General features: G+C 38.4%; 2 protein-coding genes across 3 annotated transcripts; both read left to right on the top strand.

The window, feature by feature from the left end:
• Positions 1–2,681: 2,681 nt before the first annotated feature.
• Positions 2,682–8,421, top strand: LOC137148463 (keratin, type I cytoskeletal 24-like). Of its 2 annotated transcripts, XM_067541274.1 has the most exons (9): positions 2,682–3,203; positions 3,748–3,830; positions 4,272–4,428; positions 4,657–4,818; positions 4,916–5,041; positions 6,297–6,514; positions 7,587–7,639; positions 7,718–7,777; positions 8,297–8,400. In XM_067541274.1, exons 1-9 carry the CDS (start codon positions 2,682–2,684, stop codon positions 8,398–8,400), a joined length of 1,485 nt encoding a protein of 494 aa, XP_067397375.1. The 2 variants fall into 2 exon arrangements, with proteins under 2 accessions (XP_067397375.1, XP_067397376.1); XM_067541275.1 differs by lacking the exon at positions 7,718–7,777 and having other exon boundaries at positions 8,297–8,421.
• Positions 8,422–11,600: 3,179 nt separating this feature from the next.
• KRT222 (keratin 222) lies at positions 11,601–21,435 on the top strand. The gene is made up of 6 exons (XM_067541276.1): positions 11,601–11,696; positions 13,820–13,948; positions 15,172–15,392; positions 19,094–19,174; positions 19,945–20,076; positions 21,207–21,435. Exons 1-6 carry the CDS (start codon positions 11,601–11,603, stop codon positions 21,433–21,435), a joined length of 888 nt encoding a protein of 295 aa, XP_067397377.1.
• Positions 21,436–27,045: the final 5,610 nt, after the last annotated feature.

Genomic DNA, 27,045 nt, shown 5'->3' with positions numbered 1-27,045 from the left:
TTTGCTCGTTTTAAAGAGATTTATTTTATATTTTAATTATTTTTCTAAGCATCTATATAGTGAATGGGTGTGGACTCCCTCCGAAACTGACAGGGAGAAACAGGCTGGGCCTGTGGGAGTGGAGCCAGAGACTGTCTGTCCGCCCGCCCGGAAATGAGGGGGGGCGGGACAGGAAGTATAAAAGAGAGGCCCAGGAGCTCAGTTGGCGGTGAGCTCCTGGAGGGGAAGGATGTCCCTCCCTGCCCTCCAGAGCTGCCTGTGGCCTGGTACCCAGGCGAGCAGACCGAGACCTGGTACCCGGGTAAGTGGACCAGGGCCTGGGTCTGGGCACTAGTGAACGAGCAGTGCGCGGCTTGGGGTCCAGAGGTACCCCAGATCCAACCACCCCGTCAGACCTGGTGATCCAGAGGGGCCAGGACCTGGAGGAGCTGCCGGACGCAGAGGAGAAGGAGGTGGCCATACCAGGGCCAGACTTGGAGGAGCTGCCCTTGGAGTTGCCAGAGGATGATGACGAGGCACAGGCCCTGACAGGACCGGACCTGGAGGAACTGCCCCCTGTCAACCTCCCCACCAAGCTTCCCGACCTACTGCCCCCCAATGATATCGAGGGGTTCTGCAACCTGCCCATGGGTGCCTACCCCAACGAGGCCGACTGGACGGCGGCACGCCAAGTTCCCAAGGGATGGGGGAAGCAGCCCAGGGGAGGGTCCACACAGTCCGAGGACAGGGGAACCAGGCAGTGAGTCAGCGTGTTGCAGTTGGAACCCCGCTCACTCCGTGGCATATCCCTCTGTCACAGCTAGGGATCTGGGCTGGGATGCAGTGGAGTCGGGTGGGCCTGCATCTCCCTCCTGCTTCCCTGATCACCCCGCCTGGGGCCTCTGAACGGTGTGCTGCCCATTGAGGCTCTGGACCATTTGTGGTCCGTGGGAACTTGGGCTATCGCTTTTGGGCTGCCTGGCCCTAGCCCAGAGACTGTTCCTCTGCCCTGGGCTGGGCCAACCCCTGCCGGAGCAGGGTAGGGATTGGGTGTGACCTCCCTCTGGAACTGACAGGGAGGAACGGCCACCCATCCTACAATGTAGAAACAATAAAATGTACATTTAAAAAAAAAATATATATATATATATATATGTTTACTGCAAAAAGACCATTAACACAAGAGAAAGTGGTGAAAATCATTTCAGTTGAGAGAATGGCAGATACAGCATTATCTTTTCAACTCCTTGTCATGATCTGTTAAACACAACACTGCTCAGCACAAAGTCACCTACGTGCTCTATGCAAATACTCTGAATTTCAGTCAATTGCATAACAACACTGAGATCCAAATGAAGGATTTTCCCAAGCGTCTAAGAATGATCTAAGTAGTAGCCTCATTACATCAAACAATGAAAATAAGTGACATGCAAAAGCAATCTCAATTTATTAAACAACAGAACATTCAAACAACCATGTACATTACCCACTTGCTCAGTTATTGCAAAAATCACCCTCAAATCAACTCAGAGTGGCTAGCATTCACTGGATTTGAAGCTAAAAGGCTGGTACCAAATCCATAATCATTCACGCATACATACTGCACGCTGGCCTTTTTCAGCAAAGCAAGTAATCACATGCTTCAATTTAAGCATGTAACTCCATCCCTGTTCTGCAAAGCACTTAAACACAGTCCTAACTTTTAGCATATTGAAGAATGTGCCCAAACGCTTCACAGAACAAAGATGGGCTTACTCACGTTTTAAAGGTAAACTCACGTGTAACTGATTTGCAGAATTAGGGCATATTCTGCAACAGAGATTACTTTAATTGATGCCACACTTTGTATCTACTAAATAGTTCTGATAACTTCCAAATTCCCAGCTCCAAATCTCTCCACCTCTCCTAAGAAAAAATTAAGCATCAGAAATTCCAAGATATGCCTACATTTTATTCATTTAAATTTTAAGAGGTCACATTTAATAATAATAGATTAATATTTTAATAGTTTAAAATATTATGCAATACACCAACTGCTTCAGCAGGAAGGCACTCTGAAAATAAAATTATTGATTATAATAATGGTGATGATTTTATTAGTAAAGGCAAATTGGAAGAACCTAGGTATGGCCCTTAGTCAGCCCCCAAATTTACTGAAAGTCTCAAATAGCTCATGATTAAGAAGACCCAACCTGAATAACAGTTAAAAAGGGAAACTGCATGCAACTCAGATGAACAAACAATGGGACTAATGCAATTTTTATTAATTATCTGAGACAGAAATTATAAGTTTGGAAGGATGTATAATAAATATACATCACTTGAAATTTTGCCCTATCTTCTTCAGGAATTATGAGAGTTATGCCTCAGGTCTGGAAGAAGAAAAGGAATTACTCATCTATGATTAAAATGCAATAATGACTCTTTTGCTTTGTTCCACCCTGCTCTATTTCTGATATACCAAACATCTTCAGGGCACTAACCTCTTTACACAAATGGTCACCATTGATTTAAATGCTAATTAGGAGAAATCATCCAATCTTGGCTAACACTATGCTGAGTTGCCAAAAAAATATTTTGCTATAGGTATGAGGAATCCAGAAAGAAACACCCTAATAATTCTGTATAAAAAGGCAAAGGAACTGCCTGGCCAAGACATTCTCTCACTCTGCTTTGACAATTCATACCACCACTAAAAGAGTATGTCTCTTCAGATTGCTAGTGGATCCAGGCAGGTTTCCTCAATTGCTGGAGGCGGTGGATCAGTCAGAGTATCTAGGATAGGAGGAAGCTTTGGTAGTGGCAGTGTATGTGGTTTGGCTGGGGGCTCTGATGTCAGATTAGGTAGTCGATTAGGAGTAGGTGCAGGTGGTTTTGGAGGAGGCTATAGTGGTGCTTTTGGTAATGTATCAGTTGGAGGAGGCTATGGAGGAGCCTACTGCGGTAACTCATTTGAGGGCTTGGGTAGCGGCTATGGTGGTGGCTTTAGCGGGGGCTTTTGTAGAGTTGATGGCAGCCTTCTCTCTGGTGGTGAAAAAGAAACCATGCAGAACCTTAATGACCGCCTCGCTAACTATCTGGATAAGGTGCGTGCTCTGGAGGAGGCAAATGCTGATCTTGAACACAAAATCCGGCAGTGGTATGAGAAACATGATCCTGCTGCTGCTGGGTTAAGCCGTGATTACAGCAAATATTACCAGATAATTGAAGATATTAAAAACCAGGTAATAAATAATTTTTCAGCACTTTACAGTAGTATGCACCTTGTAACCAAACTGTAACTCACAAGCAGTGCATGAGTTATTAACAAGTGAGAAATTCTGCTCAGTGTAATTTCAGAAATGTATGATTTTCTGTTGACATTAAGAATACTTAAAGCAGACTTTAAGATGTAATATCTCTACCAACTGATTTTTTACACACACACACCCATGCACGTTCTCATTTATCAGGTACAGTCACACTGTTCAGTTTAAGATTACTATAAAAGTATCTACTTTACTATTAAGCATGTTCAGTTTTCTACTGTTTATGTATGAAAATTAATTTGTTAATCTGGAAAGGAAATATTTAATTTTAAAAAAGGGAAAGACATCATATCTTCCTCTATGTTTGTACCACATATAAACAATACATTTTTTAAATCTGCATTTTTCATTTTAGTCTCTAAATTTGCCCAATACTGCCTCAAAATTAAATGCAAAGGGTATTTTCATAGTTTTTATACAAATATTGTCTTTTTATTTATCTATGTTTTTATTTATCCAGATCGTCTCTGCAACTATTGACAATGCCAAAATAGTCTTGCAGATTGACAATGCCAAGCTTGCTGCTGATGACTTCAGACTTAAGTAAGTTCAATGAAAACCACCATTAGTAATGATGGTGTAGTAACAACTTGGGCCATATTGTGCACTTGTTTTTAAGCAGAACTCACCACTGTTTTCTGCTTACAAACTGATGATATCATGTGCTCCTTAGACACTTTTCTCTACAATTTTTTGTATTAAAAGAAATCTGAAGTACTATTAAAAAATGATAAATACAATATTAAAACCAATTGTATAACTATAATATGCAATAGAGCTATATTTTTAATTTAAAAATGTATTTAAACTTTTGCCAAATCACAAAAAATGTATAAAAAATGTAAAATAACAGATAATAAAAAATGCATTATTCTCACTCTCTAATGAAATGCTACTTTATTAACATCAAATATTTTTCTCGCATGGAAAAATGATTTTTCTTTCTTTCTGATCTGATCTCCAAATTCTCCTAACACTTTTAAGGTATGAAAATGAACTGTTCCTTCACCAAAGTGTTGAAGCTGACATTAATGGTCTGCGCAGAGTCCTAGATGACCTGACTCTGAACAGATCCAACCTGGAAGCACAGCTTGAAAGCCTAACCGAGGAGCTAGCGTATCTTAAGAAGAACCATGAGGAAGTAAGATCTTTGCCTTCCCTTTGCAAATATAGGTCTCAGTCCAACTCCCATTGAAGTCAATGAGAGTTTTTCCATTTAAAAGTGGTTTAAGAATGGAATGGTTTATGGTCAATTTATTATTTCAAAACATTCAGATTTTGACACGATTTCAGTTTTTTAATTTTTCCCTGCTTTTTCTACAGTTACCATATATTTAAAATTTAATCTCCTTGTCTTCCATTTAACCAGGAAAGGAAATCCTTCCAGCATGGCTCTACAGGTGATGTGAATGTAGAAATTAATGCTGCTCCAGGAGTTGATCTAACGAAGCTTCTGAATGACATGAGAATGCAGTATGAATCTCTAGCTGAGCAAAATCGTAGGGAAGCTGAAGAACAGTTTAATAAAATGGTAAAAATATGGTTGATAAGTTATCTGAAAGCATATTCAAAGCCAAAGATTTGTTTTATCACACTGTATCCACTATATTTTATTATGCTTTTTTCAGAGTCAACAGCTGCAGCAACAGATCTATGATGATGCTGGTGCAGCAAACTCAGCCAGACATGAGATAACTGAGCTCAAACGCACTCTCCAAACTTTGGAAATTGAGCTGCAAGCCCTTCTGGCCAAGGTTTGTAATAGCTGCTACTTAAGGTAGCTTTTGTAATTGGAAATTCTTCTTAGAAAGAATTTACAGGTGCATAATAGCTTCATCCTCTAGTTCGGCATCATGTAAGGGCATATTTGCATTTAATATATAATCATTTCCAATACAAACATCTGTTTTCATAGTTCGCCTATATTTACTCTAAGCACGGAGAAACAACTGTACTTCTAAATTAAATATTAAAGTCCATAGAGAATGAAAGGTGGTGAGTTTGGGAAGCTAGAAAGAATAATCAAAATATTTTTTTTAAAAACAGTCTAAAAAATACTTTATAAAGTTTTGTAATAGACATGGCCTCACAAGAGGCATTACAGGTCAATATTCCACCTTCATTATACACATGCGACATTATCTACTTTCAATGGAATTTTTTTGGCAAGAATCCAGTCTGGAATATGGCCCACAGTCTTTTAAGTAATTGTAAAACAACTGAATATATGTGTATGTGGAATGCTGAATATTGAATAATCCGTTGGTGGCCTATTTGCTATTTTAATATTTACAGATAACAGACTATTAATGTAAATAAGAAACCACAAGATATTAAAATTAATGCCCTGCAACATTTTGGCGTAAAGTTATTCTATCATGTTCTCTCAATTACTATATTTTTCATTCATTCTGATCTGTGAAAAGAATACATCTAAAAGCTCTTATACATTTCTTCAGAACACCAGCCAATAGCCAAACTACTTATCTCCAACATCTCACCAATAAGAACAAAACTGAATTCCTTTCAAACGCCTGTTTAGCAGATAATCATGCACCAAAGAGAATAAATCCTTATATTTCCACTTTGACCTTTCACTCATTTTCAAAAACTTAACACACAAGTAAAATTGTTTTACATGCATATCCAAATAATTGAATAGATTTTACTTTGCATCATTTTGAGAAAAGTGTTACAGAAGAAGCAGTGTATATATAGCTATAAAATACTATAAAACTAGTAATATAATACAAGAAAACTATAGTGAGAAAGAGAAGAGAAAGGAAAAATGATTCCAGAGAAATAATTTTCAACACAAAAATTAGTGGTATTGAAAACTGATAGGGAAAAAAGTTAATGTAATTTTAGTTCTAATTAAGTGTTATGACTAGGAAAATAATTTTTCTACATCTCTGGTATAAATGATTTTTTCTGTTAATGAAGACGTTCCTTGTGTGTAATCAAGCATTTCAGCATAATCAGTAACATGTCATTGTTATGCACTGATAGAAATGCTCCTATGAAGGCAACTTGGCAGAAATTGAAGGAAACTACAGTGCTCAGCTTTCACAAATACAGCTTCAGGTTAGCAATCTGGAGGAACAATTACAGCAGATCAGGTCTGAAATGGAGTGCCAGAATGCAGAATATGAACAGCTCCTGGGCGTCAAGACCCGTCTAGAGATGGAGATTGAAACCTATAGGCGCCTGCTAGATGGAGAAGGAGGGTAAGCGAACAGCCTGAAGAAAACACTGTTTCAGTTAGATGAATGTCTTTTGAAACACTACAACTAAGAAATAAATAAATAAGAAATAAATATCAATATACCTTTATTCCATGTGCTGTGCACAGAGGGATAAATCTTATAAGGTGTGGATCACTCCAGTGACGAGTTTAACCACCTTAAATTCCACTGACTTCAGTGGAAGTTGAGGGCCCTCAGAACCTTGCATAAGTGCTGAGTACCTTGTAGGACTGAGCCCACAATTCAAATATGACCTATAGAAAGCATCCATTTTTTCAAGAAGAGGATTTTTTCTTCTCTATCAGTACTATAAATCTGATCCTGAAAGGTAATGAGTCAAGGTGCTCTTAAATCCATTGACTTCAATGTGATTTGAAGTAATTGAATAATTAAAAATTTTGGAGTTTGTATATATTATGTCTAAACAATATTAAGAAGGATATTTCTTTCTTAGTAGCACACTTCATTAAATGTTTTTCTGAAATAAAAATATTTGTAAGGCTCTGTTGTGGAATCTAAGGGCCTAATTCAACACATTTTGAAGTCAGTCTGAGCCTTATGCCCACTGAAATAGACCTAAGTGAACTGAAAGCAAATTGCTATATCAGTTCTCTGTTCTGTCTCAGTATTGACAAATATTATAGAGCTGTACATTATGTGCAGCTGCAAATACATGAAAATGACTCTGATAAATAGAATATCTACCATAGAAAATTTTCATTTTATCAATCAAGGGCAAAAGAGCCAGCAAAGTGTTTGATATTACATCCATATTTGATAAATACTTTTTAAAATCCTTATCCTTCAAAGCATTTTGATGGAATCAATTATTCATCTTTTTCTTTCATGCAAAAAAAAAATGCAGAAAGCTGGATCTGGTACATAGCAGTTCCAGTCACTTACAAAACTGATTGCCTGCCATGCTGTTTCTGGAAAGATAGCAATAAACTTGTTTTTGAAACCAGCATTTTCATCAACTTCAAAATTAAGTCTCTTTTCTTAGAATTCCAACAATACTGTAAGATAACTAATGAGCATCTATTATTTTTAACAGCGGCTTTAAATCTGGAAGTTATGAATATCAAGAACCAAGAGTTCAAATCAAAGGTAACTGTTACTGTTTTTATTTTTGGGTGTACCATTGCATTACAAGGCTGTAGAAGTACACTTTTCAAAATCAAATAGCATTACCTCTGCCAATAAAAAAATCTTCAGATCTTGGTAACAAAGTATTTATTTGTATAAGTAATAACTTATTAAAAACCTTATCAAATGCTCATTTAAGTCAATGGAAAGTTTCCCATTGTCTTCAGTGGACACTGAATCAGGCCCCAATTCTTTATACTATATATAGTTTTAATCCTACAAACTGCTGAGTGCTTCCTGTGAAGTGCTAGGAACCCTTTAACTCCCACTGAGGTCAGCAGGAGACATGAAGCAACTCAGATTATTAAGCCTGAAATGGTGAAATAAAATTTGTAATTGAGTATAAAGAAAAAGAAGTCTCAAAGATCTTAATTTACACCATCATCTGTCAAAGTTAAGATTTCAACCTCCTTTTCATGTTTGTAGGTAACTTTCTGCTGCACTATGCATTTCAGCAAAATGTCAAATAATAAAAATTTATAATGTTTGCCTTGAAAGTTTACACTGTCATAAGGCATACAATCCTATGTTTATTTAACTGCAGCATAACTTTTCATTTTATGTGAGTTTTTATTTTAATATCTTGAATGGATAATACTATTAGTATTTCATTTTTAGAACCATCTAAAACTAGAGTGGTGAAGACAATTGTTGAAGAGCTGGTGGATGGCAAAATAGTCTCATCACAAGTCCAGTCAGTTGAAGAAAGGCCAGCTAAATAACCAACATGAAAATGGAACAGAAGATCCTTTTACATATGCCTACAGACAGAACCAAAAACAAAGAAGTATTCTGGACAAATGTAGAATTTTAGGTGACTTAAGAATTTCCCACCCTAAAAATAAGAGTTCTAGTAAAGATTTATCTGCTTTCTCTTCTCACTTCACTGAGATGTAGTCTTTTATGGATGCTAAAAAGTACATTCTATTTGCTGCTGTTTTTCAATAAATCTTTTAGCTGTTGCAAGTTATTTCTGCATTAGTCCTGACTATCTTTAACTTATAAAATCCTCCCCTCTTCAACATGGAAGTCTTTCTAAATAAACTGTGGTTTTTCAGCCCTATGATTTATATGTGATACACAAAAGCTATTAGCAATTAATTACTAATTATTATTAAACAGTATAGAACACACATGCATATAGGTACACTGAATGCACATTGTGACTTTTTACAATGAAAAACAATAGCAGAGTTAAATTTTCAGAGCCGAGAAACATTATTTTTAAATCAACAGGAGTTACACACACAGGTACTTTTGAAAATCCCATTAGGCATCTATCCGCATCTTTAGGCACTTAGAAACCTTTAAAAATCTGTCCTTCAGAAGTTCCAGATTTCAATGAGATTTTCATTGAGACGTAGGCTCCTAAATCCCTTTAGAAAATAGGATTTAGTCTCCTAAATCACTGAGACAATGTTTTGAAAATGTTACCCTTAGTCTGACAGTCTGAAGTTAGGTTTATCAGCCTGCAATTACCAGGATCTCCTCTGGAGCCCTTTTTAAAAAATGGCAACATTAGCTACCTTCCAGTCATCTGGTACAGAGATTGATTGAGAGATTAATTGGTTACATACTACAATTAGTAGTTCTGCAATTTCATATTTGAGTTCCTTCAGAACTTTTAAGTGAATACCATCTGGTCCTTGTGACTTATTACTGTTTTAATTTATCAACTCAATCTAAAATTTCAATTTGTCACAATTTGGATTTGTCACCCAAAAAGGATAGCTCTTATGTGGGTATTGCCCCCACATCCTCTGTACTGAAGATCAATGCAGAGAATTCATTTCATTTCTCTGCAATGGCCTTGTCTTCCCTGAGTGCTCCTTTAACACTTTTATAGTCTACTGGCCCCACTGCCTGTTTGGCAGGCTCTTTGCTTGATGTACCTTTTTTAAAAGAAAAATGCTCTTACTTTTTCCATCTTTATCAAATTGCTTCTCAAATTCTTTCTTGGCCTGCCTTATTATACTTTTACAATTTATTTGCCAGAATTTGTGCTCCTTCCTATTTCACTTACTACGATTTAACTTCCAAATTTTAAAGGATGCCTTTTTGCCTCTAACAGCCTCAGTTACTCTGCTATTTAGCCATGACGGCATTCTGTTGGTCCTTCCACTGTCTCTTTTGATTTGAGGTATACATTTAGTCTGAGCCTCTGTTATGGTGTTTTCTTGACCCCTATAAAAATAAGATCCAGTTATGATAACAGTAGGTAAAACTGCCATAGAATAATGATTTCTACATACAGATTTTGATAGAAACATTCTTTAGACTGAAATGCACTTCAATATTTCTAAAAGTACTTTTTTCCCCACAAGTCGAATTCAGCAAGTCACCTATCAATGTTATCTAATTAAGCAGAAATAAATGTATAAATTAAGAATTATAGTATGAGTTTTCTTTATCTAAATATTCACATCAAAATTAATTTGAAAATTATCAAATATATATTGCCACCAAAATATAAAATAAGCTGTCCTAATTATACTATTGTATACTGTAAACCTATCTAGGTCTTTAAAATTTCTAACATAAGAACAGCCATAGTGGGGCAGACCAATGGTTCAGGTAGTACACTAGCCTGTCTTCTGATAGTGGCTAATGCCATATGTTTCTGAGGAATGAACAGAACAGGGCAATTATCGAATGACCCATCCTGTTGTCTGGTCCCAGCATCTGGCAATCCAAGGCTTAGTGACAACCCAAGCATGCGGCTCCATCCCTGACCATCTTGGCTGACAGCCATTGTGGGATCTTTCCTCATGAACATATTTAATTCTTTGTTGAAACCAGTTACACTTTTGGCCTTCACAACATCCTCTGGCAATGAGTTGCACATGTTCAGTGTACTCCATATGAAGAAGTACTTCCTTTTGTTTTAAACCTACTGCCTATTGATTTAATTGGCTGACCCCTCATTCTTGTGTTATATGAAACGATAAATAATACTTCCTTATTCACGTTCTCCATACCATTCATGATTTTATACAGCTCTATAATAATATCCTCCTTAGTCATCTCTTTTGCAAGAGGAATAGTCCTTCTCTGTATCTTTTACATTTCTAATATATCTTTTCTAAAATGGGATGAACAGAACTGCATGGTGTGGGCATACCATGGATTTATATAGTGGCATTATGATATTTACTGTCTTATTGTCTATCCCTTTCATAATGGTTCCTGTCATTCTGTTAGCTTTTTTGACTGCCACTACATATTGAACAGATGGTTTCAGAGAACGATCCACAATGACTCCAAGATCATTCTTGGAGTCATAACAGCTAATTTAGACAGCATCATTTTGTATGCATACTTGGGATTATGTTTTCTGATGTGCATTACTTTTCATTTATCAGCATTGCATTTCATCTGCCATTTTGTTGCCCAGCCACCCAATAGGATACTAGATCTTCTGACAGTAGTTAATGCTGACTTACTTTCCTTCTTTGCATTCCAGGAGTACAGTCAGCCAAATTATGATTGCCACTTGCAAGAGTGTACTGCCAGGAAAGTGTACACTCCCCCCTCTCTGGTCTTGCACACTCACGCTGGACAGCTATAATTTTGCCTTATTATCAATATCTTTCATACTAGTTTCTTGGATAAGTGTTTGGCTTTACAATGTACTAAACATATGATGACACTATTTGTGTTTATTTCATCACATTACCTTGGTCTTACTTTTTTAATCACTGCAAAATTGAAAGAGAGACGTATTTTTAAACATGATCTTCAAAACCAATTGAAAGCAGATGACTTTTCAATATTCCTATAAAAAAGAGCTCTGCATCTTTAAAATCCTGCTTTATTTTCTCTCTCTCTCTCTAGGCTTTCACTGCAGGCAGTGTAGGCTCTGCAGCAGCTGCCTCATCCTATCAATAAGGTTCCGTTAGTCAAGGTGGAGGATGGGAACAGAATGGAAGTGTCCCAGCTCCTCGATGAGATCAGGGCAAACTATGAAATGCTCATCACCAGAAATCAGATAGAGACCATCCTCTCAACAAGAATCCAGGTAATGAGAATAAGGAGACAATCCATGTCTACCAAATTCAATCTCGACCTCTTTGAGGTACAGTATTTCCTTTTCAATACAGCATATTACTGGAGAAGGGATTTAGATTTTACTGCAGTATGACTATACCTAAAAGCTAAGAAAATATGCTATGTTTAGGTTATGAAACTCACTCTAAAGGAATGCTGTGTAATGAATCTGGCTGTTTGTCTGTACATACAAGAGAGTTATACTATTGTGACCAAAAAAAACATGATGACATATACAATAACATGGTACCCTCTAGCCTCATTTAGAGTTATCCCTCAGGAGGTAAACATCTTGAATATCATATAGAGATGACGTAAAGAAGCCATTTGTAAAGAGGATTTACAATTTTCAGCTCCTATGTTATGGAAAACTTTACCTTCTCAGAACAGATTTTCTATTGTTTCCATAAAAGTATGCCATACCTGTCTGCAATGTTTATATTACTTGTTCGCTGTGTCATATTTTTAAAGGTTATAAATACACTATTATAAATTCACACACAAAACATCTCTTCAGAACATGTTCAAATAATGTGAGAAATCTGGCTATAACCATCAAATGCCAAGAAATCCACACTGAAATTTGTGTCTTATATCACCCTACTTTGATATTGCAGAAATTCTGAACACTGAGAGATTTACTTAACATAGGCCAGATTCCCCAGTATTCTCTGTCTGCTTTGCACCACTCTGAAGCAAAGCAGCTATAAACCCAGTTTAACGGTCTTGTTAAGACAACTTTTCATTTTCTTTGCATCACCAGGGCAGCAAAAAGGAGCCAAAATGTACTGAGGAATCTGGCCTCACATGTGTTGAAGTACCTAGGCATAAAAGGGCATGTAGAGAACAGAATTCAGTGTGAAGTGTGAATTATCTGGCTTTTGTTACCATAATGGTGGACTGATAACATTAAAAATACATTAACATTTTAAAGACAAAATATTAGTTCTTCTTTTACTCTCCTGCCAAGACCTGAATTCAAGAATTTTGTTTCCTCAGTAAGAGCTGATGTCATAACAAGAACCTATGGTAAAGCAGTAAAGTGCATGAAGGAAAACGTTCTGCTTCAGGTGCTTGTGATGTCACCAACGCTTGCAGGCAAAACACAGAATTGTGAAAGGAACCCTAATTATCATTATCATAATAAACACTATGTAAGTACTGAGCATTATTCTTACTACAGTGCATGGAAGCAACTGACCTGACATGACCATTTTAAAGTCTTGCCTTTGCCTGATCAGGCAATATACCCCTTAACAACAGCTACAGTCAAGCTGCTTCGCAATCTAATTTATGTAAGATATCTAATAGTGTTCCCTCTCTGTAAGACTGTTTCTGGGAGCTCAATGTGCATCAAAAAACAAGGGGCCTAATTCGGACCCGGAATAAACATTGCTACTCCACTGACTTCAGTGAAGCTAGGCCTATTCAATCCAGGGCCGGATTTGGTCCTAATACAGTTGGTAAACCAGTATTGGGTCAGCATTACAAGAAAGAGTGTTATAAAGTGCAGGGGAAGAGTGTTCTAAACATCTGGTTTAAGTTCTCTAATTGATTAGACTGACCATCCCTATCTTGCACTTTTTTGCCCCTAAGAGAACACAAATCTCAAAATTATTAATAAAATATTTCACTGTTTTCTTCATTCTTTCCCTACTATATTATTTTCAATCCATACCAAAGTATCTGGCCCTAATATTGTTAAATCAGCTGATGATTTTGTACAGAATATGTCCAGGTTGTTTTTGTTTCTGTGAGTATTTATTTTAAGGTACCTAAAGACAAAAAGTAATCTGTTTTCTGAAGTGTCTTGCATGGAGGTGCAGCAGTTAGTAAAGATGCAGCAAAGTATTTCCCAGTAGAGGTCTCAATACAAGACGTTCCTCAGAGCTTACAAAATTATGATGATGATAGTTTAGTTTCTTCATTCCAACTTTGAACAAATGTATGCAGTTGCCAAAAAAAATTAACCTAAAAAACCTATTTTAAGAGAAGTAGATAGGTTTTTTTTACAAAACAACTGCATTTATTTTATTTTAATTCTTTTAAAATATTTTTATTTGTAATACTGTATCTTGTTTATATTTTCTGTAGCTAGAAGAAGCTACAAGTGAAAGAATGGACAAAGACAAAGAAGCTTTAAAGGCAGCCAGAGCAGAGCTCAGTGAAGCCAGGCAACAATGGCATCATATGCAAACTGAAACTGAATCTCTCCATGCTGTGGTAAGCATGGTCAAAAATTCATATGATCAACTTCCTGAATAAAGAACCCATTACTTCTTCTGACATGCAATATTCCATAGTTCAATATACACAACAACCACATACAACAGATGATGGAAACACAGCAAGAATAGAAATACATAGCAGCTTTGCTTTGGGCCTTTCTCTCTTCCTGCTGGTCATTAATAGCCAGGAAATCTCCCAGACTGTTATTAATGCTTAAGAATATGACATCTTTTGATTCATCTGTCATTCCATATATACTGCTACTTTGTTTACGTTTTCACTCCTGCGAATCAATACCCATGGAATTCAAGAATTTTTCCACAATATCCCCATGTCAATTTCCTAATAAATAATCTGCCGGACTCATCCATTCAAATCATGCTTTTTTTGATTGTTTGGGACTAGGACCCTGAGTCAGCAAAGCAGTTAATCATATACCTTTAAGTTAATCATGTGCTTAAATGTTTTGCGAATCACAGCTTGAGGTCTATAATGGTGCCGAAAACAATTTTCTCTGTCTACCCTACTGCTTTGTCTACATTACGGAATTTAGAAAATCATTCTTCTACCACTGCTATTACCAGTTCATCTGCTCTGGTGGGAGCTCTAGTGTAGATTAGTTTTTGGCAGCTTCCAGTGTCACACAGAAAGAGCTTTGTGTACACCAGAGCTCTCACTGATGTACTTGAACTGATGGTAGCACTGGTGGGAATTTTTTCTAAAATTCAGTGGTGACAATGAGGCCTAGGAATTACACTGTTTTAAACACTGTCAGGGAGACACACTACTGACAATATATTTCAGATATTAGTCAATTTCCCTATTGCAGACAGGATTTGTAACATAAGTATGATGATGACTTTGCAACACTTTGAGTTTCTGTGACTATTAGAAAATACATCATTCTGGACAGCTGGGTGAAATTACTATCAAAATAGATTGATTTTGTCATACAGTAGAAGACTGCAATTTTTGTGTGTCAGTTTCTAATTGAGTATTTATGATTACAGATCTTACTGGAAAATTAAATGCAAAAAATCACCAGTTTAAGTTTCTACAAAAGGTGTTATAAAACCTGGGTTATTACTACAATTTCTAAAGATTATTTAGCAAATAAATAGATTTACAAATATGTTGTCTGAATTGTTATAAACACTATGTGGAACTAAACTTTTAGAACTACCTTTTGGACCTTTAATATTGAATTTATTTGACAGGAAAGAGGTTTGGAAAGTTGTCTGCGTGCCACAGAGCGGCAATACCAGATGCAACTACAGAATTTAGAAGCTGAGATTGAAGGTTTAGAGAAGGAACTACAGCAAGTCAGGAAAGGTATTGAGAAACAGCTTCAAGAGCATGAAATACTACTGAACTCTAAAATGAGGCTGGAGCAGGAGATAGCAACGTATCGCAGTTTGCTGGAGAAAGAAGAAAACAGGTATTTTGCAGACTGGAGAACGTGTATTTGCTTGTACATTATCTTTTAGAAAGAACGGTTACTTACCTCGTAACTGTTGTTCTTTGAAATGTGTTGCTCATGTCCATTCCCAATTTAGGTGTGTGTCCTCGCCACATGCACCGGTGCCGGAAAACTTCTTCCCTTAGTGGTACTCATACAAGTGGGCTCTGGCATCCCTGCAGCAGCACACATATGCATCTGCATATAGGCACCGCCGGTTCCCCCTCCCTCTCAGTTTCTTCTTGCTGCATCTCCGACTGAGGGGAAGGAGGGTGGGTGTGGAATGGACATGAGTAACATATCTCAAAGAACAACAGTTACAAGTAAGTAACCATTCTTTCTTCTTCGAGTGCTTGCTCGTGTCCATTCACAATTTAGGAGACTCACCAGCAGTGTCTCTGGAGGCAGGCAGGAGTTCATGGATGTGACCCTTGAAGCACCGCTCTACTGAAGCCAGCGTCGTCCCGGGCTTGCTACATCAAGGCATAGTGGGACATGAAGATATGCATGGATGATGACCAGGTAGCTGCCCTGCAGATGTCCAATATAGGGACATGCGTTTGGAAGGCCGCAGATGATGCTTGTGCTCTCGTTGAATGGGTTGTCAAGGACAACAGAGGCACGACTCCAGCCTGGTCATAACAGGCCCAGATGCAGGCCGTGATCCACTTAAAAAGACATTGCGAGAAAACCGGTAGGCCCTTCATCCAGTCCGCAATCGCCATGAAGAGCTGTATAGAACGACGGAAGGGCTTAGTCCTGTCGATGTAAAAAGCCAGGGCCCTCCTCACGTCAAGAGAGTGCAGATGCGTCTCCTCACTGGAGTTGCGTGGTTTGAGGCAAAAAACAGGCAAAATCTCCAGGTAAAAGTGGGAAACCACTTTAGGCAAAAAATACGTGTGTGGGCTTGCCTGGATCTTGTTCTTGTAAAACACTGTATAGGATGGTTCCGATGTTAATGCCCTGATCTCCGACACTCAACTGGCGGACGTGAGAGCGACCAGGAAGGCAATTCTAGGACAGGTACATAAGGGAGCACGAGGTCATAGGTTTGAAGGGCAGTCCAGTGAGTCTGGAAAGGACCAAGTTGAAGTCTCACTGAAGGGAAGGCTCCCTTATCGATGGGAAAAGCATTTCCAGACCCGAGGAACGTAGTTGTAATTTCATGTGCAAAGACTGTTCTACCTCCCCGCAAGGGGTGGAAAACAGATATGGCCACCCCATGGATCTTAACTGATGAGTAGGCCAATTCTTCTTGCTTCAATATTCCAAGATTGTTGGGATCGATGCCTCCGCTGGGGACATGCCATATCAGTCACCCAGCAGGTGAAGCACTTCCACTTAGCTCTATAGGTCGATCTAGTCGATGGCTTCCTGCTCTCCAGGAGCATGTGCTGAACTTGGGTTGAGCAGACCTGCTCCTCCTGGTTCAGCCATGGAGCATCCAAGCCATCAGGTGGAGGGAGGCCAGTTCCAGGTGGATTAGGCAACCTTGATCTTGGGACAGAAGGTTCGGGCATAGCAGCAAGGGCCAGTGCCTGGATCCTGCTAGCTCTACCAGCATCCCGAACCAATGCTGTCTGGGCCATACTGGTGCCACAAGGATGACCTATGCCCTATCTCTCTTCACCTTCAGGAGGACTTTGTGGATCAAAGGTATCGGTGAGAAGGCATACAGGAGTCCCAGAAATGCATGGTCTCTATGCATAGGACAGGGGATCTAGTCCCCCCTTGCCTGTTGATATAATACACAGAGACCGTATTGTTCGCATGGGCTTGCCCCAGACACCTTAGACAACTTTGATGAGGTCACTCCTTGATATAGGCTTCTTACACAAACTGCAGGGTTTAAACCCCCGGGGAATGTGGCATGCCCCAATCCTGGGATTCTAACTACTAACAAACTAGAACTAACTGTGGCCGAACAAATAACTATATATACTAAAAACGATGAACAGACCACTAAGGAGGCGAGAAAAAACTTGCAAAAGCAAGACAGTTCCAGAACCATCACTGGCGGCAAAAAGGAACTGAGAGGGAGGGGGAGCCGGCGGCGCCTATATGCAGGTGCATGTGTGCGCTGCTGCAGGGGGTGCCAGAGCTGGCTTGTACAGGTACCATTAAGGGAAAACATTTTCCGGCACTGGTGCATGTGGCAAGCACATACACCTAAATTGGGAATGGACATGAGCAAACACTCAAAGAACTTCTGTTTGCAGCAGTTTTCAGAGTTGTAATCACATGAACTCCACCATCAAATATAGTAGGTGAGAGTTAAATCAGATGATCCTTCATAAAAGGATTTTTCATTTTGATCTGTACAAAGTTCTATTCAGGCATATTTAAAATCTAAAAGTAATATGTTAAATGATTGCATGAACAATTTTCATCCCATTAAAATATCTTATTTTACGAAAGTCTGCAGTGCTTATTTTTTTTCTGATTTTCAATGTTTTTGTTGAGACAAATTTTATGGATTTCATTTTTTAAAGTAAAGTTTATTATTTAACCAATATTTAAAGACAGTTTGGCCCCAACAGTGGCAAATATTTAGGACTCACCAACTCCCATTGAAAAGAAAAAAGAATAGTACATTGTCGGAGAGAGAGAAAGAATGTGTGTGTATGTGTGTAAACCCTACTGTATTATCAGATATTTGCTTCAGTACAGTTTTAACCTAATTATACATAATGGACCTGATTCACCCCAGTGTTACTCCAGTTAGATTTCAATTGAGTTACAGCAGCATCACACTGGAGTAAAACATACAGATCAAACCTACAAAAAAAATTTTGCTGTAAGAAATCAATACATATTTAGCTTTAATGTTTTAAAGAGAGAAAACTTGAAATAGAGAAAAGTTAAACAATTATAATTCCAAAGCTACTAGTTTAAACAGTTCCTCATCTTCCCACATACACTGATACTGCTCATACATTAGCATTGTCATCTGTAAGCCTTTCCATGCTTTGAATATGTGAATTCCCTAAAGATAAATTAGATAAATTTCATCTAGAAAATCTCAGATATAGTGAAAATCAAAGTCAGGATTTGGGTTTTGCACAACTGAGTATCTGTTAACATAAATTATATTAAATACTGAAATATTGATAGGGTTCACATGTTAAAGAATAAGGGTCCCATTTTCCCTTAAATAGGGATAACCTCCATAGGCGACATGAAACTTCACTATTTTTACAAGTGAAAGCATTTCTTAGGAATACTTCCAATGGGGGAGAGGAGGGGCTTTGCCTCCTCTGTCCTATCAAGGAAAAACTAGAGGGTTTCACTGCCAGAACCTCACAGGCAAAAGTGATTGCACATTAGGGCTCCAAGTGAGGGAACTTATTTGACATTTGTTTCCAATATACTGTTATTTTATAACTATGTAAAAATATACATAGTTCAATATGAATAAAACAAATGAAAAATACAAAGAACAAGTCTTTCTGGCATACTTCAAAATTAGTGAAAACCTTTCAGGAAAGAATGATGGAATCCAAATACAAATCTTCAACATCCTTTAGTCCTACAATCAGAATAAGAAAGTGTGACTACAATAAATCTATATATGAATCTCATTTTCATTATTTCTGCATATTTCCCCTCAAGCTCATCACTCAAGTTTTGGATTAAAATAACAATATTATTACATATTTGTAATATTTTCATTTTTTCAGGTTTCATTGTTCTACACATGATAGAAAAGATGACAGAAAACCTACCATCAGCAAGATAGCTTTTATCCCACCTTCAAGTGAGTTTTTAAAGACAAGGGAACATTCCTAAAATAAAACCACAATTGTTTCTGAGTTAATGTTGCCCAGCTGAGTTTCTAAACAGGAGCTATAAAAATCTATTAATATAGTGGTGGACAACATGCTTCCTTCCCATGGATAAGGAGAGTAAAACTTGTACCCCAAACTACAGGAGTTAAAACTTTACTGAATTAAAATACATTGATGTATGCTGTGCATTAGATGTCTTACAGTAAATTACTGATAAAGATCGCTGGTTCTGTAGTTGATTAATGCATCGTTAGGAAATAATTATTTCTGATTTCTCTTATATCAGATCTATTGTCACATATTCTACAGTATCTTAAAAAAAAAAAGTAAATGCCTAATTTATTCACAGATAATACCAAAATAAATAATTTAGAGCTAAATTCTGCTCAGGCTAGAATGGAGAGGACGGTTAGATACACGGCCTGGTGTATCATCCTCCTCTGGAATCCTATTTGCCAGGGCTGAATTCAGTTGGGTGAGTTAGGAAGACGTGCAGAGGAAAAGACACTGATTTTCTTCTGAAAAGGGGTAGTATGTGCCCACAGCTAGCACATACTGCTGACCACAACATATATGCTGGATATGCTCAGTCACCAGATACAGCCGCTTAAAGAGATCGTACACTACCTGGAATACTAGCCAGGATCATCTCCTGCTAGTCTCTTAAACATTATAAAGAGATCTTTTCCTGATGCTTGTACAAGGAATTAAGGCTCCATAGGATAGCTCAAAAAAATATCTAGTATATTTGCATTTTCCTTTACAGCTGGTGCCATAAAGAAGCATGAAGATGAAAAGGTGGAAATAGTGACAAAGCAAGCAATCTTAAATGGAAGCATTGTGAAGGAAAATGCTGAAGCTCATGGCACTATACAGTAAGACAAACATAAATTTACCAAAATAACAATGATATGTACATGTAACACTCTTTATGTGTTATTGAAATAATAATTATATGTATGGGTAACACTCTTTATGTGTTATCAGTTGAGGAATATTTACATAAATATGCAGTAGAGTATTTAAAGGTTATCTAAAGACATACCATCTTCAATTCACTTTCTATATTTTTAATATGAAATAAAATAGAATAAAATTATATTTTAATAAAGCCAATCTTAAAAGCATTTTAAAACCTAAGAACTGTTAATTCCATTAATTAAAAAAATATTACTAGCCTTGTATGTTATTATATTTTTCATATTCTATTATTGTATTATTCATACTGGCTCCTTCCCTACTTTCATTATGAACTACAGATGCATGATAAATTTGCAAGGTCTCCTTGTTGTTAAGTAAAGTAATTATTAAGTATTATTTAACTTAACTTGCTTTACTAATATAGGACAGCATTGTTGTTGGTTTGCACCTTCTTTTTTTCATTAGTATGTAATGTAAACTGGGCCGTCTGTGTCACTAATATTTAATTAGAATTACTCATTGAAATCATTAGCGCTGATCCTGAAAACCTTTTTTATGTAAATAATCCTTACTCATGCCAGTAGTCTAATAGACTTATACTTGCTTAAGTAAAGTTTACTCATTTGAGTGAAGGCTCTATAATCAGGCTCTTATCTACTGTGTATTTAATTCTATGTTTGCAGTAAAAGTAGGCCCAAGCTCTGAAGTCTGGATCTGGATTTCTAACCCTCTATGTTTTGAAGGCATTCAGATCTAGGAACTTGGTTCTGTCAATTACAGATACAGAAAGTGACTGCAAAACTCAGATCTAGGGTTGGATTTCAAATAACTTCCCACTAAAACCTGGGGGTGTTTTGATCCATTTCTACTCTTCTACAATAAGCAGATATATAATGAAGTCTAGCCCTTTATTCAATATTTCTTGAGAATGTAGCTGTGAAAAAAGAACTCTGAAATCTTTGCATTTACTAAAATTATCTCCAAACCCCATTACAGAATTTTTCATCACATTTTAAAAGCATACTTTGAAGATATGTACTACTGTGCCTACAGGATCATATTTACAGTTAATTTATTGTTTCAGGACAGAAAAAGTGGATGAAGTTATTAAAGAATGGGAAGGATCTTTCTTTAAGGACAACCCTCACTTAAGGAAAAAATCTGTTTCTTTGCGCTTTGATCTCCACCTAGCAGCAACAGATGAAGGATGTTTACAGACTAAACAGAATAACCTACCTGACATTGAAGTCAGGCTAGTAATGAGGAGGTCTTGCAGTATTCCATCTATCAAACCTTCACCTGCAGCAAACTAACTCACATGTTATTTATGATGGGTTTCAGAAATAAATAACATTAGGACAGATCTAGATGGGCCATATGGCCTCCCCTCATCTTGTCACAACTAAAAAATGGTATTAAGTATACGCTTTAATAAATATATGAATAGTGTGAGAGTCTCTTAAATGAAAGAGAGCCGGGTAAAGGTGTTAGATTTCAAGAAACCTAACTTCTATTAGTTTTTTACTCTTTATTCATTAATTTTCTCATTTGTTTTTCCAAAATTCTTGCTTTGCTTTGTAGAATTTTTAAGAATTGAACTATACCTTTATACCTTTACATTATTTTTGTAGCAAAGAACCTGTTTTCTCTTTTCAGTTAATGAAAACTGAACATTTAATTTTCTTAGTTCTTCAATGTAACAGTAATAATGTATCCTTATATCACTTATAACATAAAAAGATCATATTGGATGGTATACAATCATATTGGAAGTATCATATTGGAAGGTATACATTTAAAACAATTTTTTAAACTTTTTTTTTAAAGGTAAATGCATATAAACTCAAAGTATGTAAGCTATTACAAATAATTTTCCTTTAAAAGTGGCTGATATTTTAAATTTATTTGAGGAAGTAACTCATCTAAAATAGTATATTTTCTGCTGTGTATCCATGTACATATTCCTTAAGACCAATTTTACAAGGAAATAATATTGAGTAATATCATGCCATTGATTTTAAAGGAGAATTCTCCATTAAAATCAATTCAGGGTTTTACTTTAAAACTGAAGGTATGATATAGGCCATTAAGCTTACTACATTGAGTTTTTAACTGCCTTTCTGAGTTCTGGTGAAATATAGAGGGTGAAATCCGGACCCCACTGAAGTTAAGGAGACCTGGGTCCCAGATTTCACCTGAAGTGAAATACAAAATACTACGCCTAGTCCCGCAAACCCTCCATGCATGGAATTTCATGACTTCAGTGGAAGTTCCACACATAGAAGTCGTGTAGGATAACCCCAAAGATCCACAGGTTACACATAACTTTAGGAATATAGGCACTGTATAAAATGAAAAATCCTAGAACTGCTTCTGTTTCCCGAGTCTTGACTAATATATCTATGTTATGACTATCTGAGCAGTAAGTAAAATAGTTCTTGGAAGTTGTTAAAAATTTAGAGTCATCACACAATTTTGAAAATACTGTTATTGCCATACATTTCCAGTTGTTACAATCAGTGTTGAATTAAAGTAATTTGAATAAAATCCTCTTTAAAAAGTAATTTATGCAGTTGTCTTACAGTATATGGCACATAATTATTATGCCTGGGCTTATTTACTGTATATTTAATTAAATTCACCAAATAAGGACTACAAATTTAAGTCACAATTTTACTAGACCTTTTATGGTATCTTCCTCTGATAATTCAAAGCAGCATGGGCAAATCTCAGCTATGTTAGATAGCTTTCTTTCCACAGGAAAACAGAAATACAAACTTATACGCACTTTCTTTAACAGAATGTAAAACTAAGTTTAAACAGCTTACATTATTTAGGTAAGAATGATGGTTTACTTATGAAGAATTTCAAAGGTGTTGACCTTCCAAACTCTAATTAAAGTCAATGGGAGCTGCAAGCACTCAGTATCTCTGAAAACCAGATTCTGTGTTTTCTGCTGTTCCACAGTAGCATGTCAAATTTTTATTCACGTGTCAGCAACTGCCCTAATACTTATGGCATGCAGAACAGATACTGACACTGCAAATTTCATCTAGTATTTAGTTAACTGCTTCTAACTTGTATTAATGTAAAAACAATATTGCAGGCCATTATTCTTTATCTACTGTACTCAGCCAGCTAATTTATATTAACGTTGACAGTCAAATATTGATCTGGTGTTGTTAATACTTGAGTACTTGGCATCCTGAATGTAATAGCCCGTCCTACTAATTCCACTATGCAGCTTTTTTGTGTTTATAATATGCATCTTTTACAATACTTGAATTTAAACTAAGTTTAAACTGCTTTGAGGCAATTTAAACAGGGATATGAATTTACCAAAGTAAATGACACCACTGCAATAAAGAATAATAAAATTGAGACTGAAACTGCATATTATGTTATTTTGACATACACTTACATTTAAAAAGGGTGTGTGGAGGGTATATATATACTGTGTATATATATTGTGACAACAGCTGCAAGAGGGTGGTACTATTTGGGTTCTGGGTTCTGCAAAAGGCCCCTCCCCCACTCTAAGGGGAGGAGTCACTAGGCCCAGGACTCTTAATTATGAGGGACAACGAATGAAAAAACAGGAACGGGTGTGGGGGACAAAGGGTCAAACGGAGGGAACCAGAAGGGGACACCAAGCAGAGAACCCGACAGCATGCACCGCTCCCTGAAGGTGTCTAACGAGTCAGTGGACACTGCCCAGAGGAAATCTGCCCAGATACGTGAACAGATAGAGGAATTGAAATAGGCCCCACAGTCACAGGGCACCCCCTCAGCCAACCTCCTCTCCCTTGTATTATAGATGGACACTTTGGCCAGTGCTAGGAGGAGGTTGACGAGGCGGTCCCTTGACTTTGTGGGGCTATGGATGGGGTGCACTCAGGGAAGGAAGACTGGCTGCCCAGCAGGTTGAGAGAGATCAGTACCCTGAGTGGGGAAGTGGCTGATGGCCACAGCCCGGTGAGAATGGAAGGTCCTAATACAAGGGCGGAGGAGGAGGCACTGAGGCCCTGATACAAGGGAGGAGGTACTGGGGCTGTGGGGAAGTGGCCCGGGGAAGGCGATAGAGGAGTTGGAGGGAGGCAGGGGAAGGCTTCCAGGCCAACCCCATCTCCCCTAGGCCGCCAGTGGAGCAGTGGCAGACTACAGCAGCCATTGAAACTAGTGGTGGAAAAGGGACTGCAGAATCCCTCCTGGATGGGGTGGGGAGGAACACAGACTGTGGCTTGGGCAGAGGGCAAGATGGCAGAGAGCCCTGATGATGGCACGAAGGGAAGTGTGATGGAGCCCAGGCTATGGATGGAGGCATCGCCACAAGTTAATTCCCAGAACACCAGCAGGAGGCACCCATCGGGTGGTGAGTGACAGTCTGTCACACACAGGAATTGCCATACCAGATCAGACCAGTGATGCAGGATCTTGTATCTGACAGGGATCTTCTGTACCAGATGCATCATAGGAAGATTCTAGAATTCTTGCACTGGACAATTATGGAATAACTTTGCCCATTCTAGCCACCCATCATTGGCATATGCATGAAACTTGATATTCTCTGTATTTTTATCCCATCTAATGCAACTATGAATGTTCTCACTACCTATATAAACTGCATGTATTGCTGAACACGTATCCGGCCTAAGCTTACAATAAAATGTGTATATTATCTAAAAAGTGTAGAGGTCTATAATAGTAGTCCAGGACCAGAAATAAATTAAATAGAAAAAAGTCAGCTTATACTGACACACAGTATTTTGGCCACACACGATGGGCGCCTGATACTGCAGCCACTAAAGCCAATGGATGTCATTGATTTTAATGGAGGCACAATTGCATGCTGAGTTATTCTTTAATTGTGAAAGTCACTCCACCCACAGAGCTTGAACTTTCCCACAGCATAACTTTGGCCTCAATTGCTCATAACATATACAACTCTTGTTTGATGTTTGAAACATCTGGCATAAAACCAGCAATGGTGTTTGAGCACAAAAACTGAATTGCAACAAGGACAGCAGCCAGATAAGTAATTTAAATGTTGGTTTAGTTAACTTACAGAATTTTGCATTCATTCTGCTCTGCTCTCCGTTACATGAAGTCCGTTCTTGATATTAGGCATCATTTGCTGCAATATGGTGTGTTGATATTCTAAAACTGAGCCAAATGTGCACCTCGAGGTTGATGGTTAAAATCTACCCCTGACCAAAAGAGCTATTGGCATTTGATGGATGCAGAGTGACCTTTGTGAACTTAGTTTTATTGTCTCAGTCCATTTCCCAGTAGAACAGCGACAAGTCTCAGCAGCTGGGCCAAAGATTAAGGGTTAGATATTACCACCTTTATTTACAAAGTCAAAGGACAGCTCATGGAGTAATATATTACTCAATCTGACTAAGGGTGGCAGAGTCTTGCTCTAAATAAGTATGGAAATGTAATTATCTTCTCAAGCCAGAAACTGTCCCTCTAGGTCATGATGTAGGCACCTTGTAGGGATAGCATGGTGAAGCTTGCACTGTTGTTGCCCCTATTTTCTCTATTCTATGAATAAAGAGAGAACTCTTTTCATAAGCCTCAATTCATACATATAATGAAAGCACAGAAATCAACACAACTTTGCCCATCAGTGAAATATGTACAATAGATTTGGCATGTCAGCATGAAAAATTACCAACAGCAGGCAAAAACCCTGAGTAAAAGTAGGATATTTTTTACACATAAAAAGGCAATTTTTTCATAAATTTTCTGATGTAAAAATGGTGGCATAAAAAGCTCATGCAGCTGATCATAAACTATATATTTGATTCCCTCCTTTCGTCTTTTGGTAGCCAAATGCAAGTCATTTATTTAACCCTGGTACTTGAGAAAGTTTTCATTATATAGCCAGATACCCTGGGAGCCAATCAGACCAGGGACATTGTCCATTATCCTTCAATGCCAAATGTCTGATTTAGACAAACTGTGAATGGCCTGGAGAAAATGCAGGGCCTTATTTCTGCCAGCCAAAGCCCCATTCCATTCTTCAGAGATTTTATCAATTCTGAAAGCAAGTAATTAATAGTAACCATGTATGGCACTGCCTCACCCTGGGCATCTCCTTTTACAACAGCTGAGTGCAGCAGCCCCGTGGGGCACACCCTGGGGGGTTATAAAATACCTATATCCTAGCAACAAGTGATGCAATACTTGGTATTATGGCAATAACCTTATGAGCGGCACCAGGGCATCTGGTATCATCGTAATAAACGTGTATGACAGGGGCACATACCCGGGCACTTCACTTTTAACGGGCACTCTGCACGGTGGCAGTGCGCCTCGGCATCCTGCGTTATGATAAGCGGGACGTGCCGGGACGCGCTGTGTGGTCTGTGTGGCAGGGCTATGTTGCCTGCATGCGCCGTTTCCTCAGCGGCGAAGGCGGGGACCTGACCGGACCGCACGAGAAGACACCCGCGGGCAACCCCAGCGGGCAGAAAAAGGCGCCCATTCCGCCCAGCCGAATTATTCGCCCTCTGTCTCCACCTCGAGCGCCAGCTGACAGGCGAGAAGGGGCGCGAGAGACTAACGGGTAACGGCCGTGAGGGGAAAAAGGGCGCGAAAACCCAGCTCCTCCCCCCTCGAGCTGCCCCTGGCAAGACTCCGGACTGAGGCGCGAGACAAAACGTAACGACCACGAGCGCGAGACGGGGAAAGGCGCCAAAAATCACCACTCCTCCCCGCCCCGCCCCGCCCGCACGTCCAGCTGACGCGCGTCACGTCCCTTGACCTCTGCCTGACACGTCATCACGTCACGTGACATCCGTGACCCCCGGGGGGGGGGGTTATGTTCCGCAAAGCTCTTTCCTTGGCTTTACTTGCTTAGTTCACAGATTCGCCATAAAAATAAGCGTTCTCCTGCCCCTGCCCCTGCCCCTGCC

This window comes from Emydura macquarii, unplaced genomic scaffold (genome assembly GCF_026122565.2).
Source record: "Emydura macquarii macquarii isolate MOO-44397 ecotype Brisbane River unplaced genomic scaffold, CSIRO-AGI_Emac_v2 contig_629, whole genome shotgun sequence".
NCBI classification, from domain to species: Eukaryota; Metazoa; Chordata; order Testudines; family Chelidae; genus Emydura; species Emydura macquarii.
Note: the sequence above shows the minus strand (reverse complement) of the source record. Positions and strands in the feature narration are given on the sequence as shown.